This window comes from Talpa europaea (genome assembly GCF_964194135.1).
Source record: "Talpa europaea genome assembly, chromosome: 13".
Taxonomy (NCBI): Eukaryota; Metazoa; Chordata; class Mammalia; order Eulipotyphla; family Talpidae; genus Talpa; species Talpa europaea.
Window position 1 is genome coordinate 57,083,314 of NC_140080.1, and position 12,745 is coordinate 57,096,058.

Consider the following 12,745-nt stretch of genomic DNA (forward strand, 5'->3'; position numbering starts at 1 on the left):
CCAAATAGGAAAAGAAGAAGTCAAACTGTCACTATTTGCAGATGATATGATAATATAGAGAACCCCAAAAACTCCACGGAAAATCTAATTCAACTCATCAATCAGTTCAGTAAAGTGGCAGGATACAAAATCAACATGCAAAAGTCAGTAGCCTTCCTATACACAAACAATAAATCTGAGAAGAAATAAAAAAAACCATCCCTTTTATTATCAAAACAAAAAAATCAAATACTTGGGAATAAATCTAACAAAAGAGGTAAAGGACCTTTACAAAGAAAAGTATAAAACACTGTTAGAAGAAATAGAAGAAGACACAAAGAAATGGAAAGATATCCCCTGCTCATGGATTGGAAGAATAAACATTATTAAAATGGCCATCCTACCAAAAGCAATATACAGATTCAATGCTATTCCTATCAAAATTTCAATGTCATTCTTCAAAGAAATAGAACAATTATTGATGAAATTCATATGGAATCACCAAAAACCTTGAATAGCCAAAGCTCTCCTGAAAAAAAAAAAGAAGGGAATGGAGGCATCACACTCCCAGACTTCAAACTATACTACAAAGCCATAATCATTAAAACTGCATGGTATTGGAACAAGAACAGACATACAGACCAATGGAATTGAATAGAAAATCCAGAAATAAACCCACAGATTTATGGTCAACTAATCTTTGACAAAGGAGCAAAGACTATACATTGGAGCAAAGAAAGTTTGTTGGTGGGAGTGCCAACTCTGCACTGTTGGTGGGAGTGCCAACTGGTCCAACCACTATGGAGAGCTTTGTGGAGATTTCTGGACCTACTAAACATAGAGCTTCCATATGATCCAGCAATTCCACTCCTAGGTATTTACCCAAAGGACACAGAAACATCAATTCCAAAGAGCACCTGCACCCCTATGTTTATAGCAGCACTATTTACAATAGCTAAGCTTTGGAAACAACCCAAATGCCCAAAAAAAGATGACTGGATCAAGAAGATGTGGTACATATATACCATGGAATATTACTCAGCATTCAAAAAAGATAAACATATGCAATTTGCAGCAACATGGATGGCGCTGGAAGGGATCATGCTCAGCGAAATAAGCCAGAAAGAAAAAGAAAAATACCGGATGCTCTCACTCATAGCAGGAATCTAGAAAACTTAAATAAGGGACCAGGAAAATGAATAACTATAAGAAAGTGAAAATCAAAATCAACAAAAAACTATGAACCAGAGACACTCTATGGGGGGTAGCGGGTGGGAAGGGAGGGTTTGGGGTCAAAATAAGGGGGTTGCAATTGTATGGGGAATATATAAATAAAATTTATTATAAAAAATAAATAAAAAAACATTAGCAAGGTTGTAAAACTTCAATAGTAATAAATAAACTGAAGGAAAAAAAAGTGGAGGGGGTAGTTTAGGAAGACCCACACATTTATGGGTACATGATCTATAATAAAGATGCAGAAAATGATCTTTTTCAATAAATAATGTAGGGACAAGTGAAACAGGCACACAGACAACTTCACAAACTGTCACACAATCATTAAAAATATTAACTCCAGGTATAACTATACAAACTGTAACAAAAAGGAATTAACATAACAGGTCTAAGGGCCTGCTTACAAGGTTGGCTCTTGACAGGCATTTGTGAACTAAGATTTGAGGAAGGTTCCCACCACTAACTGGTATGAGTGGTTCAAAATGCTTAAACTATTTTTATAAACATGGCTTATACCATATACTTATTTTCCTCCTGGAAATCTGAAATTTTGGAATGTTAGGCAGAGGTTGCCTACATAACCAGCTCCTAATGACAACTATGGGAACTGAGTCTCTAATCAGATTTCCTGATTGAGGACATTTCACAACTCATTTCAGGGGATTTAAGCACATCTTTTGTGGCTTTAGTGGGAAAAAAGCTTTGGAAGCTTTCCCTCAGATATTGCCCCATGCACCTTTTCTCTTTTCTGATTTTGCTTTATATTTTCTGATTTTGCTTTATATCCTTTTGATATAATAAATGCTAAATGTGAGTATTACTGTATGTGAAGTCCTGGAAGTCCTCCTAATAAACCATCAAACCTAGGGGTGGTTTTAGGAACTGACAATACAAAAATTTTGGACATTTTCATTACATACACGCACGCGCACACACACACAAATGCATGACTTAAGAATTTGCAATTTTGACAAATGCATATTCAGAGGACCTCTTTTTTTAAAATGAGAACAAAAAGCATTGGTTTATGAAAGATTAGAAATTTTTTTAAAATACAGAAAGTGAGGGCCTCCCTGGTGGCCTAGGAATTAAGTCTCAGCACTATGTCTGCTAAGGCCTGAGTTCAAGTCCTGGTCCAGACAAGGAGCTGATCCACATATGGCGCAGCAGACCTCTCCTATCTAGTCTGCTGCTCCCCTCAGGAGAGTATTTCAGTAGGTCTGCCAGTTCTGCTCCTCACTCTGTCTCTGGCGAATCCTCTTAACTCCCTCACCTCCAGCCTACAAACAAGTTCTTCCATGCAAAAAAAAAAAAAAAAAAAAAGTACAGAAAGCAGTCCTTCAGTATAGTTAGTATGAAAGAACACTAACCTAACACAATAAGCATTTTAACCCTATTGATAATGAGTTAAAGCATTTTTAAAATTAAAGAAGGTTTAAACGGTACTAACAGGGTACTAGGAAGATGGCACGATTAGGAAGTACTAGAAACTGTTTCCATTCCTAGACAATACTTGCACTGGTAGAATCTGCCCGATAGAACTTCTTAGGAACTCTGAAGGTTACTGAAAATTTACAGCTTACAGCAAGCTAGAAGACTGGAGTGTAAATTATGGTTAATTTTGGTCAATCAGCTCTTAGTACAGTAGCAACCCCTCATTTCCCCTGAGATCTTGGTGGCAGTTGAGTTTATGTTCCTGGAGCAGCCTGCACATAGCCTATCGTACCGAGTGGACAAAACAGATTTATCCTCTAAACATTGCGATCTTTGTTCTGATTGTTGAGTGTGGTCTCTGATCACAGAAGTGCAGATAAAAACGCAGGCAGCCACTGTTCTTGCTCCAGTCCTCATTGTTGCAACGAGGACAATGTTAAGCCTCCTGCTGAAGTGACTTCTAGGGGATTTAAAGGATCAGCATCCTTTCTTTTTCCCCTCGTCCCCCCGCTTCCCCTTTTGGGAGCCAGATATTAAAAACAACTGAATATTCCAGAAAATTAGAAAGTGATGACATATGTCCAGGAAATGGCTCAAAAAAGATACAAGAAGGTCTTAAGAACACCTAAGGTTCATCCTTGTCAGATAAAGAGCATACAACAACAAAAAACCAATTATAAAACCTAACAACTGAGAGGAAGGCAGAGCATATAAACACCAATACTACCACATTCTTAGAATCAAATTCCTAGCTTTCAAGGGGGAAAAAAAAAACCTACAAGGTTAACAGAGAAACAGGGAGGTACCACCCAGTTAAAGGAAAAAGACGTCAATTGAAACAGTCTCTGAAAAACACTCAGAGGCGGGTAAGAATAGGTAATAGACAAGCACTTTAGAACAACCATCTTAACGATCCTCAAAGAACTAAAGGAAGATAGAGAGAAAGCCAAGAAAATAACATGTGAACAAAAAGGAAACAGAGAAAACCTAAAGAGAAACCAAAAAAATTCTATAGCTGAGAAGTACAATGAAGTGTGGTGAGAATTTCACTACAGGTATTTAAAGGCAGATTTCAATAGGTAGAAGAATTAGTTAACTTGCAGTAAGACAATGAAGTTACAGTCTGAGGAACAGAAAGAAAAACATTGGAAGAAAGCAAACCTTTGGGACACCATCAAGTGGACCAACACACTCATTGTGGAAATTCCAGGAGAACAGAGAAAGCAAGCAAGAAAATATCTGCAGAAGGGCTGAAAATTTCCCTAGTTAGATGAAAGACAGGAATATAAATATAAAAGACACTCAAAGGGCCTCCCCTGGTGGTGCAGTGGTTGAACGCTGGGCTGCGAGGCTGCCCGCAGCCTCTGCAGCGCCGGTTGGTTCCCTGGCCACCGGCGAGGGTCCCACAAAAAAAAAAAAAAAAAGACACGCAAAGAATTCCAAATAAGATGAATTCAAGGAGACCCACACTGAGACACTGTTAACAAACTTTCAAAAGGCAAAGAGAAACGACTGAGAGCAGCAAACGAGAAGTGAATAGTTACATACAAGGGATCCTTCATAAGATGATTATATTTCTCATCGGAAAGTTGGAGGCCAGAGGCAGTGGGCCAATTTATTCAAAGTATTTAAAAAAAAAATACCCGATCAACCAAGAATCCTATATGCAGCAAAACTACCTTTCAAAAGTGAGGGAGAAGTTAAGATGTTCTGAAATAAAGTTAAGGGTGCTCATAATCACTAGACCTGACCTGGAAGAAATACTCAAAGGAATCTTGTCAAATAATATGTAAGAACAGCAGAGAGTAACTCAGTCATATGGAGAAGCAAAGATATCAATAGTTAAATACACACGCAACAGTAAATGCTAGTGTGTCTAACAACACGCAATTATAAACAACAACAGTTTGTAATTGCACTTTTTGTTTTGTATGTGATTAAAGAGACTAATACATTTAAAGAAAGAAAACGATTACTGGTCTAAAAGCTGAAAGGCTTTTTCTCGTAAAAATAAAGTTAAAATTGTAGAATCTATTCAAAATTTAAAGTAGTGGTTCAGAATTAAAGCAACATTTCAAAGCCACATAGTTAATCAGTGAAACACTAGTTCCATCTTCTTTTATAGTTTATAAAATATTAAATTTAGAATTATAGAAGTCTCTGAAGAAACAAAATATTATAAAGTGCTCTGATAATATACTGCAATTCTTTTCATAGCTAGCCTGGATAGTTTTAAAGGCTAATATAGCTACTACAGTAGTCTTTCCTCAAACCATTTTATATTTTTTATTTTTTTTTATCTTTTTTTTTTTTTATATATAGAGGCATGTTTTCTTTCTTTCTTTCTTTGTTTTTGTTTATACATGCACTGGGTACAGTCAGAAGCGCGGGAGGGTGAGAGAATTCACCAGAGCCAGAGTGGGGAGCAGAGCAGGCAGAAGGACCGAAGTACACTGCTGAGGGGAGCAGCGGGCGGCAGGAGAGGTCTGCGCGCCATGTGGGACCCTCCTCCCGTGGCCGGGGAGCAGCCGGGGATCGAACCGGCGCCGCAGAGAAACCGCGGGCAGCTTCGCAACCCAGCGCTCAACCGCTGCGCCACCGGGGAGGCCCACCTCAAACCATTTTATAAAGCTCACACTCAAGCAAAATATATTTCCTCAAAAATCTTCCTTACAAAAAAATTAAGATACTGTCATTTTATATTCAATTATAAATTATTTTTCCCTAGCTGAGAAGGTGAACATTATCACAGCTGATTCACTTTGTATCAAAATATGCATTATGAAGTAATGAGAGAAATACCTGAAGTAAAAGCAGCCGTCTTCCTTGTCATTATCTTTGATTTTATTACAACTAAATGTTTCTGCCTAGAAAGGGAAGTAGGGAAGACAGGAGAGAGGAAAACAACATTTAACATAGTATATTTAGGATGAAAACTTTCAGTATCTTCCCCAAATGTGAATGTAGAGCACATCTGGATTTATAAATACACAAACACTCATATATATCTTTACAATGCATGTAAGAAACAATAGTGAGACTATAGTGGAAAGGCATACCATTAGTAAAGGGTACACAATAGATCTCCATGTTGGTGATATAATTTTAAGGTAAAGCAGCTTGATGGGACTGATATTATAAATTAAGGCAGACAATATTTAACATGAGATTAAAATAAACCACACATCTTGAAAGACATTATTAAACAGGAAACCTCTGATAAAGTTCAAGGTTTAGTTTCTAATCAGATTTACTTTTGATTTAAAAATAAATCCAGTGTGGATTTAAAATAAGCCTAGTGGGCCTCCCCTGGTGGTGGCAGGCGGATGAGCGCCACACTGTGAAGCTGTCCGCAGCCTCTGCAGCACTGGTTCAATCCCGGCTGGCCAGCGAGGGTCCCACATGGCGCAACAGACATCTCCTGTCTCGCCCACTGCAACCCTTAGCAGTGTATTTCGTCAATATGCCTGTTCTGTTTCCCGCTCTGTCTCTGGTGAATTCTCTCACCCTCCTGCTCATCTGGCCTGTACCCCGGTTCTTGTATAAATAAATAAATAAAAATAAATCTTTAAAAAATAAAATAAAATAAGCCTAGTAAGGTAGCCAACAGCTACATATGGCTACTGAGCACATGAAATGTAGCGGATGCAACTCAACATTTAGTGTAAGTATAAATACCTAACAAATTTCAAAGACTTAGTAAGATTTAAAAAATGCAAGATCTCATCAATAAATTTAAATATTAGGTATAGGTTGAATGATAATTTTTTACATATACTAGGTTAAACTACATTAAAATTAATATTGCCTTTTTAAAATTTTTTACTTGGCTATTAGAAAATTTTAAATATCATGTGACTTGTATTTTATTTCTATTGGGCCGCACTGGTTAACACCCACAAACTGCTCTTACCATTCTACATTCTTTCTTTACCTTGTCATCTATCAATCATCTCTTCATCTCATATTCTCTCACTGGTAAATTAATACTTTTTTTGCCTCGTGCTATTGTCCCTGAGACATGGTAATTTTAAATTATAAAATATCTTAAAAGTTTAAGAAAACTTTTAACAACATAGAATTCTCTATTCAGCAATCAATACTTAATTTTGAAGCATATACAGATGTATTTTTTTAAATCCGAAGTGGGTTAATTTTTAGTTCTCCACTTTGTGTACAATGCATTTTCACATTAAATTTAATTTTAAGTTACATGTAAGAGCTATTTTTAACTTCTAAAATGCTTTTTTCATGACTCACATTTGCTGGTGGACATTTCCCAATGTTAGACTGCTTCCACATTTTCATGGAAATACGTGCTGGATTAATATTTTTAATGATACTATTGTCTTCAGAAATAACAGTAATCAGAAAATCTGTCAGATGAACATTAAAAATTAGTTCAACTAATGGATTTGGTTAAACATGCATGTCTTAAATCATACATCTTGTTTCAATGTTAATAAAATTCTGATGAAGTAAATAAAACTATTCTTTAATAAACATCCCCCAACAATTTGTCCATAAAACTTACTAATCATGACACCCACTCTTTTGCTAATCTCCCCTCAGAAATCTAACAAATACATTTTTGCTATTCCTATTTTCAGTTTGCCATGCTCTAAGTTCTAGCATACAAGACCAAACAACTTAGATAATGGATATTCAGCAACTTAGAATTAGGCCAAGTGGTTCCATTTGTCTTATGTATTCCAAAAATATGTTTACTTTCATGATTTTTTCAACAGTATATAATAACTATTATTACATATAATATTCTCTTTATAGTTATCATCTGTAACATTCATTTGATACTTATAGTGGTTTTAAAATAGGTGCTCTCTCCCAAACAGATTTAAATCTCTGAGTAAAGGTTATATATAAATGTAGCTCAGATATTAAAAACGGTTTTGTTTTCTGGTCCCTTAGCTGTAGTTTTTTGCTGGCGTATAGATAGAGACAGTAGAAATTTTGTTCATACATGCTGTCACTAATTAGATGTCAAGGCATTTGGCTACCTCAAGACAGTCACAGCTATCACCTACCCATGCTTTATTGCATTTCTTCACTTTGATATTCAGAGCACTGGGCAAAATCACATAACATCAGGACCTACCATGGGCCTTTACAATACTTCTAATTATTAAAACTAAACTTTTTGGTCTGTTTCTTCCATTGCTTGTTATATATAGGAATTAATCCATTCAAGAAAACAGAAGTATTTGCAATAAGCAGATACTATTTTCTAGTGACTTGGCCCCTGCCACACTATATATACTTAAGTTATCTGCTTACTTGATTGTCTCCTACACTATACTGAACTCAATGAAAACTATTGTATTTATTACTGGAACTTAAAACCTGGTGTACTTTATGGATACAGCAGGTATTTAGTAACTATTTCTCATTCTGATATTATCTTTAACCATGAATTCTGATGTGATGCATTTCCATCCAAATTAAATTTTAAAAAGCCTGGTTCTATTTTCTATAAGACAATATCCCAACATATTTGGTAGAGCATAACCCTACAGTTCTCTCCATTCAACAGTTCATATTTCTTTTGCAGAATTTCACAATTCAGTGAATGAACAAACACAAACTGAAAAACTTCAGGCTATCAGTTTGCTTGTGAACTTTCAGTTCATTCTTGACTGTTGAAGAAATGTAGAATGCGAGGGGCGGTGTGTGGCGGTGGGGGAAGACATAGCTAAGCCAAATGTACTTTCTTTGCCATTTAAATTGCTATTACGGGCCTCCCCTGGTGGCGCAGTGGTTGAGCACTGGGTTGCGAGGCTGCCCGCAGCCTCTGCAGTGCCAGTTCGATCCCCAGCCACTGGCAAGGGTCCCACCAAAAAAAAAAAAAACCAAATAAATTGCTATTACATGTTTGCTTTTTTATCATATTGAACACCTAGAATAAACAATTTATTCCATTAATGCAAAAAGCAAATTATCATTACAAATTCATTTTAACTATGAATTACTCACCAGTGAAAACATCCCCTGCTAAAAAGGAAGCATCTTTGTCATATTTAACATTGAGATGAATGGGTTTTTCAGGGTCCGGAAGAATCATTAACTTAATTACAGGTCCGTCTATGTTATTCTTGTTATAGGTGGCTCTAACCTGCATAGTATGTTCTCCTCTAATAAGAAAAGTAAAAAGGGAGGGAGATTCAAATTACATTAGTAATAACCTAAAATTTCTAAGAAAATTTATACAAATATTAACTCATTTAGGAAATGTCTCAGCTCCCTATTCAGTTACAACTTCTGATAAACACTACACAGAAGGTTAATTATTACATTTAATTCATCAAGTAATAAGAAAACTCATCTAAAATACTAATAGCTATAAAATTTTTGGTTCTTACCTAGGCTGGGCATGAACAATGAATACTCCCAAATTAGCCCTGCCCCTTTCATCTGTTTTATGCTGTTGATTTGAAGAAGTGAGCTAAAAAACAAAACAATTAGAAAATTCTAGAGATCAAATTCTTTTCCTATATTACTATTTAAGTCATATCTGCACAACTTCTAAGACTTGAAATTTCCTAATTTGAACTAGTTGAAATAATAATTATGTAATCACATAATCTAAAGGATAATAACCTTGATCAATGAAACTAGTATCTTTCATTTATCTTTCATTTACCAAGTTGAAAATTCTGTGCTCACTGTTTCAAGGACACTGATAAATGAAATTCAGTCAAATAATCACTGAAGGTATATTTCAAAACTAAGACATGTAGAGGCTAGGAATGAAGATACAGGAGATATAAACATTAATATACACTAATCTCAAGGCATCATAACACTACACCCACTGTTACTTTATCTTTCTCTTTATATTTAGTCAGATGAGCTTCTTAAAGCTTTGCTATCTTTATAGTGATAACCAAGCTTTATTTTCAAGTAATGAGGGATCACTGCCTTACTGCTTAATCATTGGATAGAAGGGTTTTAGCGTTTTTGTAAATGCTTCTCTAAAAACTAGAATCATATGTTTATTTATGATAGAAAATAATCACTTTCCTAGAAACAAGCATTAAGAACAAAAGTGAGGGGGCTCCCTGGTGGCGCAAGGGGTTAAGATGCAACTTATGAAACTAGCCACAGCCACACAGCATGAGTTTGATCCCCAATCAGGAAGCTACCCACATGGCACAGCAGACCTCTCCCGACTCGCCCACTGCTCCCCTCAGCAGTGTATTTCAGTCTATCTGCCTGTTCTGTTCCCCACTCTGTCTCTGGTGAATTTTCTCACTGTCCTCCAAACCTCTGGCCTGTACTTCAGTTCTTATATGCGTAAATAAATCTTAAAAAAAAAAAAAAGAATAAAAGTGAATTTGTGAACTGTAGTAGGTGAAAAGCAGACTTCCTCCTAAACACTAATCTCCAGCTCTGCTGAATGGAACCTAAAGAGCAGGTAATCATGGTATATGAAGACAAAAAAAGCAATAGCTAATGAATGGGAAATGAGGAATGATTGAAATGGTAGAATAAAGTTCTATATTTCCTGTCTGATCCATTTCTCTCAACCCATTTTTCTCCAAGTACTTCTCCCACCTGGGTAAAATTCGTGTTGCTAAGCAAAAGAGGGAAGTTTCTAGTGCAGGTTAGACAGTAGCAATATCACAGTCTTTTTCTGGCAGGCCTAAGAACTCTGACTCCAATTACTATGAAAACAAGTCCAAGTGGATCACAAGTCATTGTTGGCACTAAAAGTTTCTAGACTTTTAAGATCAACTTGTCAAGTCCTAGGAAATAACCATGGGGATTCTTAAATGAACTAACGGATTCATTTCAAGATAACTGTATATTTATAATAATATCAACTGCTTTTATTCACTAAAATTATAAACGTGAAGAGTTACTCAAGCTTGCCTGAATATAATCCCAAGAATTCTTTCTGTATTGCTTGGCAACAACCTGGGACAAAGAAATCTCCTCCAATCAAAAATATGAACTGTGTCAAAACAGAGCCAGGCATTTGCAACTTCTCACAGACCCTGCCATCACCTGCCCACACTGGCCAGATGTCTTGTGAGACCCTGATGGTGCCCACCCGTTAGGTGAGACCCTGCACACACACCAGGGAAAATGTTAGAATAATCAGAGGCCTGGTGACCTCTCACAAGACCCAACAGGGCCCACCCAGACTGGTCAGAGCCCTTGTTAACCTCCCATTATAACCCCACCAGCACTCGCCCAGAAAGGCCGAGGCTTCGCAACTTCTTATTAAGACATCACTGTGCTCTTTCAAGCAAGTCAGACCCCTACCAGTTAGGGAGGAGGAGCCATACCCAGAGCAAGCCCCAAACACAGCCCTGAAATTCCAAAGCTAATAATGAGTGAAGGAAAAACCCAACAAAGAGCAACATGATTCCTAAGAGAATAGTACAACACAAAGAAAGAACTTATCTCTAAAATCTAATTTCAAAGACATGGAAGAAATGTTCTCCTTATCAGATAGATTAGAACAGCAATGATAAATTCTAAGAAATGGAAGAAAATTACAAAAACTCAGAGAAAAAAATGAATGTCCTTAGGAACATAATCATTCTATCTGCATCCACCTTGTCAGTGTTAGCTATTCACCCTAATCTGAAATCCAAATATTAGTATTGTATAGGAAACACTCAAGCAGCCATAATTGTGCAATATTCTCTTGTTACACTGATTATTGCATATTTATACTATAAATATAAACCTGACGTCCTCACAATAAATTATGAAAAATCTTTTAATTGACATAAACAGTAATGAAGCAATGAATGACTTTATTTTTAATAAAGAAGAAATGTGATACCTAAAGACATTATCATGAAAATGAAACCCAGAACTTTAAATGAAAATTATTTAAGGATATTTAAAACTTACTTTTAAATAGTTAGATTTTATGAGACTTATTTTAACCTGTGGTACAGGTGCTGGATTATCCCACTCATCACAAAGTTGAACAATGAGAGGATTTTGTAGTTCTCTTCCATTAATCACTGGAATAGACTAGAAACAGATAAAAATATTTTAAGAAGCCTTAAAATTCATGTATAATAAAGTAAAAATCAAAATCAACAAGCAACTATAAATCAGAGACACAACGGAGGGCGGGGTGTGTATGTGAGGAGGGATTAGGGTCAAAATAAGGGGGGGAGGGGGAATTGTATGGGAACTATAACCAAGATGAAAATGCATACATTGTGCAAAAATGAAAAATGATGTAAAAAATATACAAAATAAAATTAAAAACAAAAAACTCAAGTGTCAAATAATGTTATAATTATTAGTTGAATACTTACAAAATCATGACTTTATTTCTATTGACAAATATCTTCATCAATGAAAATAAACCTTAATTTTATAGTTTTAAAGTCAATTATATTGTTGCAAATGATCTTCTCCTTATAGAAATGATTAATAACTAGATAAAAGTGAAAATAGCATTTGACATACTGATTTCTAACAGATTCCTAAAAATTATGTTAGAATGACCTCAATGGAAATAGAAGTTTACTTTAGGTTCTGAGATTTTCATCAGCTATCTATAATTTAGTTTCTCCTATTTTTAGCCCTCTGCCATTCTACATAGCATTAACACAGAACTAAGTATGAGTAGTCACTGATTATTTACATTATCTTGTTGGTTTAAAATGCTTCCTAGTCTTTCCCTATTTCATGTAGAGTCTGTATAATTCTCAGAATTTGACCACTGGCCTACTAATTATGAATATATCAGAGGAAACACATTTTCAACCAAGAAACCTGATAAAAGTTTAATCCACATTGTCAGATTTTAAAATTTTAATAACATGGGAGAGAACCAGTGAAAAAGGAAAGATGATTTATCACCTTTCTCCTACCCTTCCCTCTACTTCCTCAAGCTCTTATCTTCTCTGTGATAATTGGTTACCTAATTACATTAGCTGGTTGCTAAAAAGTGGAGAATCAATTGCACTATGGCTATGGATAGAAATTAATTAAAAAAAAAAAAACTCTTAAGATTGATTTAGTTAAAATGTCTGACTACCACAAAGTTTATATAATTATAGTTGACTATATTCAACTGTAGTTGAAGTTGATAAAAAGCTTG

The 12,745-nt window shown here is 35.6% G+C and overlaps 1 protein-coding gene across 1 annotated transcript in view; it reads right to left on the reverse strand.

Annotated features, from left to right (window-relative positions):
* Positions 1-12,745, reverse strand: part of SMCHD1 (structural maintenance of chromosomes flexible hinge domain containing 1) — a gene marked incomplete at both ends in the record, with an annotated part of 136,842 nt that overhangs the window by 43,698 nt on the left and 80,399 nt on the right. The window contains 5 exons of the mRNA XM_084252786.1: positions 5,452-5,516; positions 6,910-7,025; positions 8,641-8,798; positions 9,027-9,109; positions 11,536-11,661. Of these exons, the coding sequence (XP_084108912.1) occupies positions 5,452-5,516; positions 6,910-7,025; positions 8,641-8,798; positions 9,027-9,109; positions 11,536-11,661 (548 nt within the window). The remainder of the gene's footprint in view (positions 1-5,451; positions 5,517-6,909; positions 7,026-8,640; positions 8,799-9,026; positions 9,110-11,535; positions 11,662-12,745) is intronic.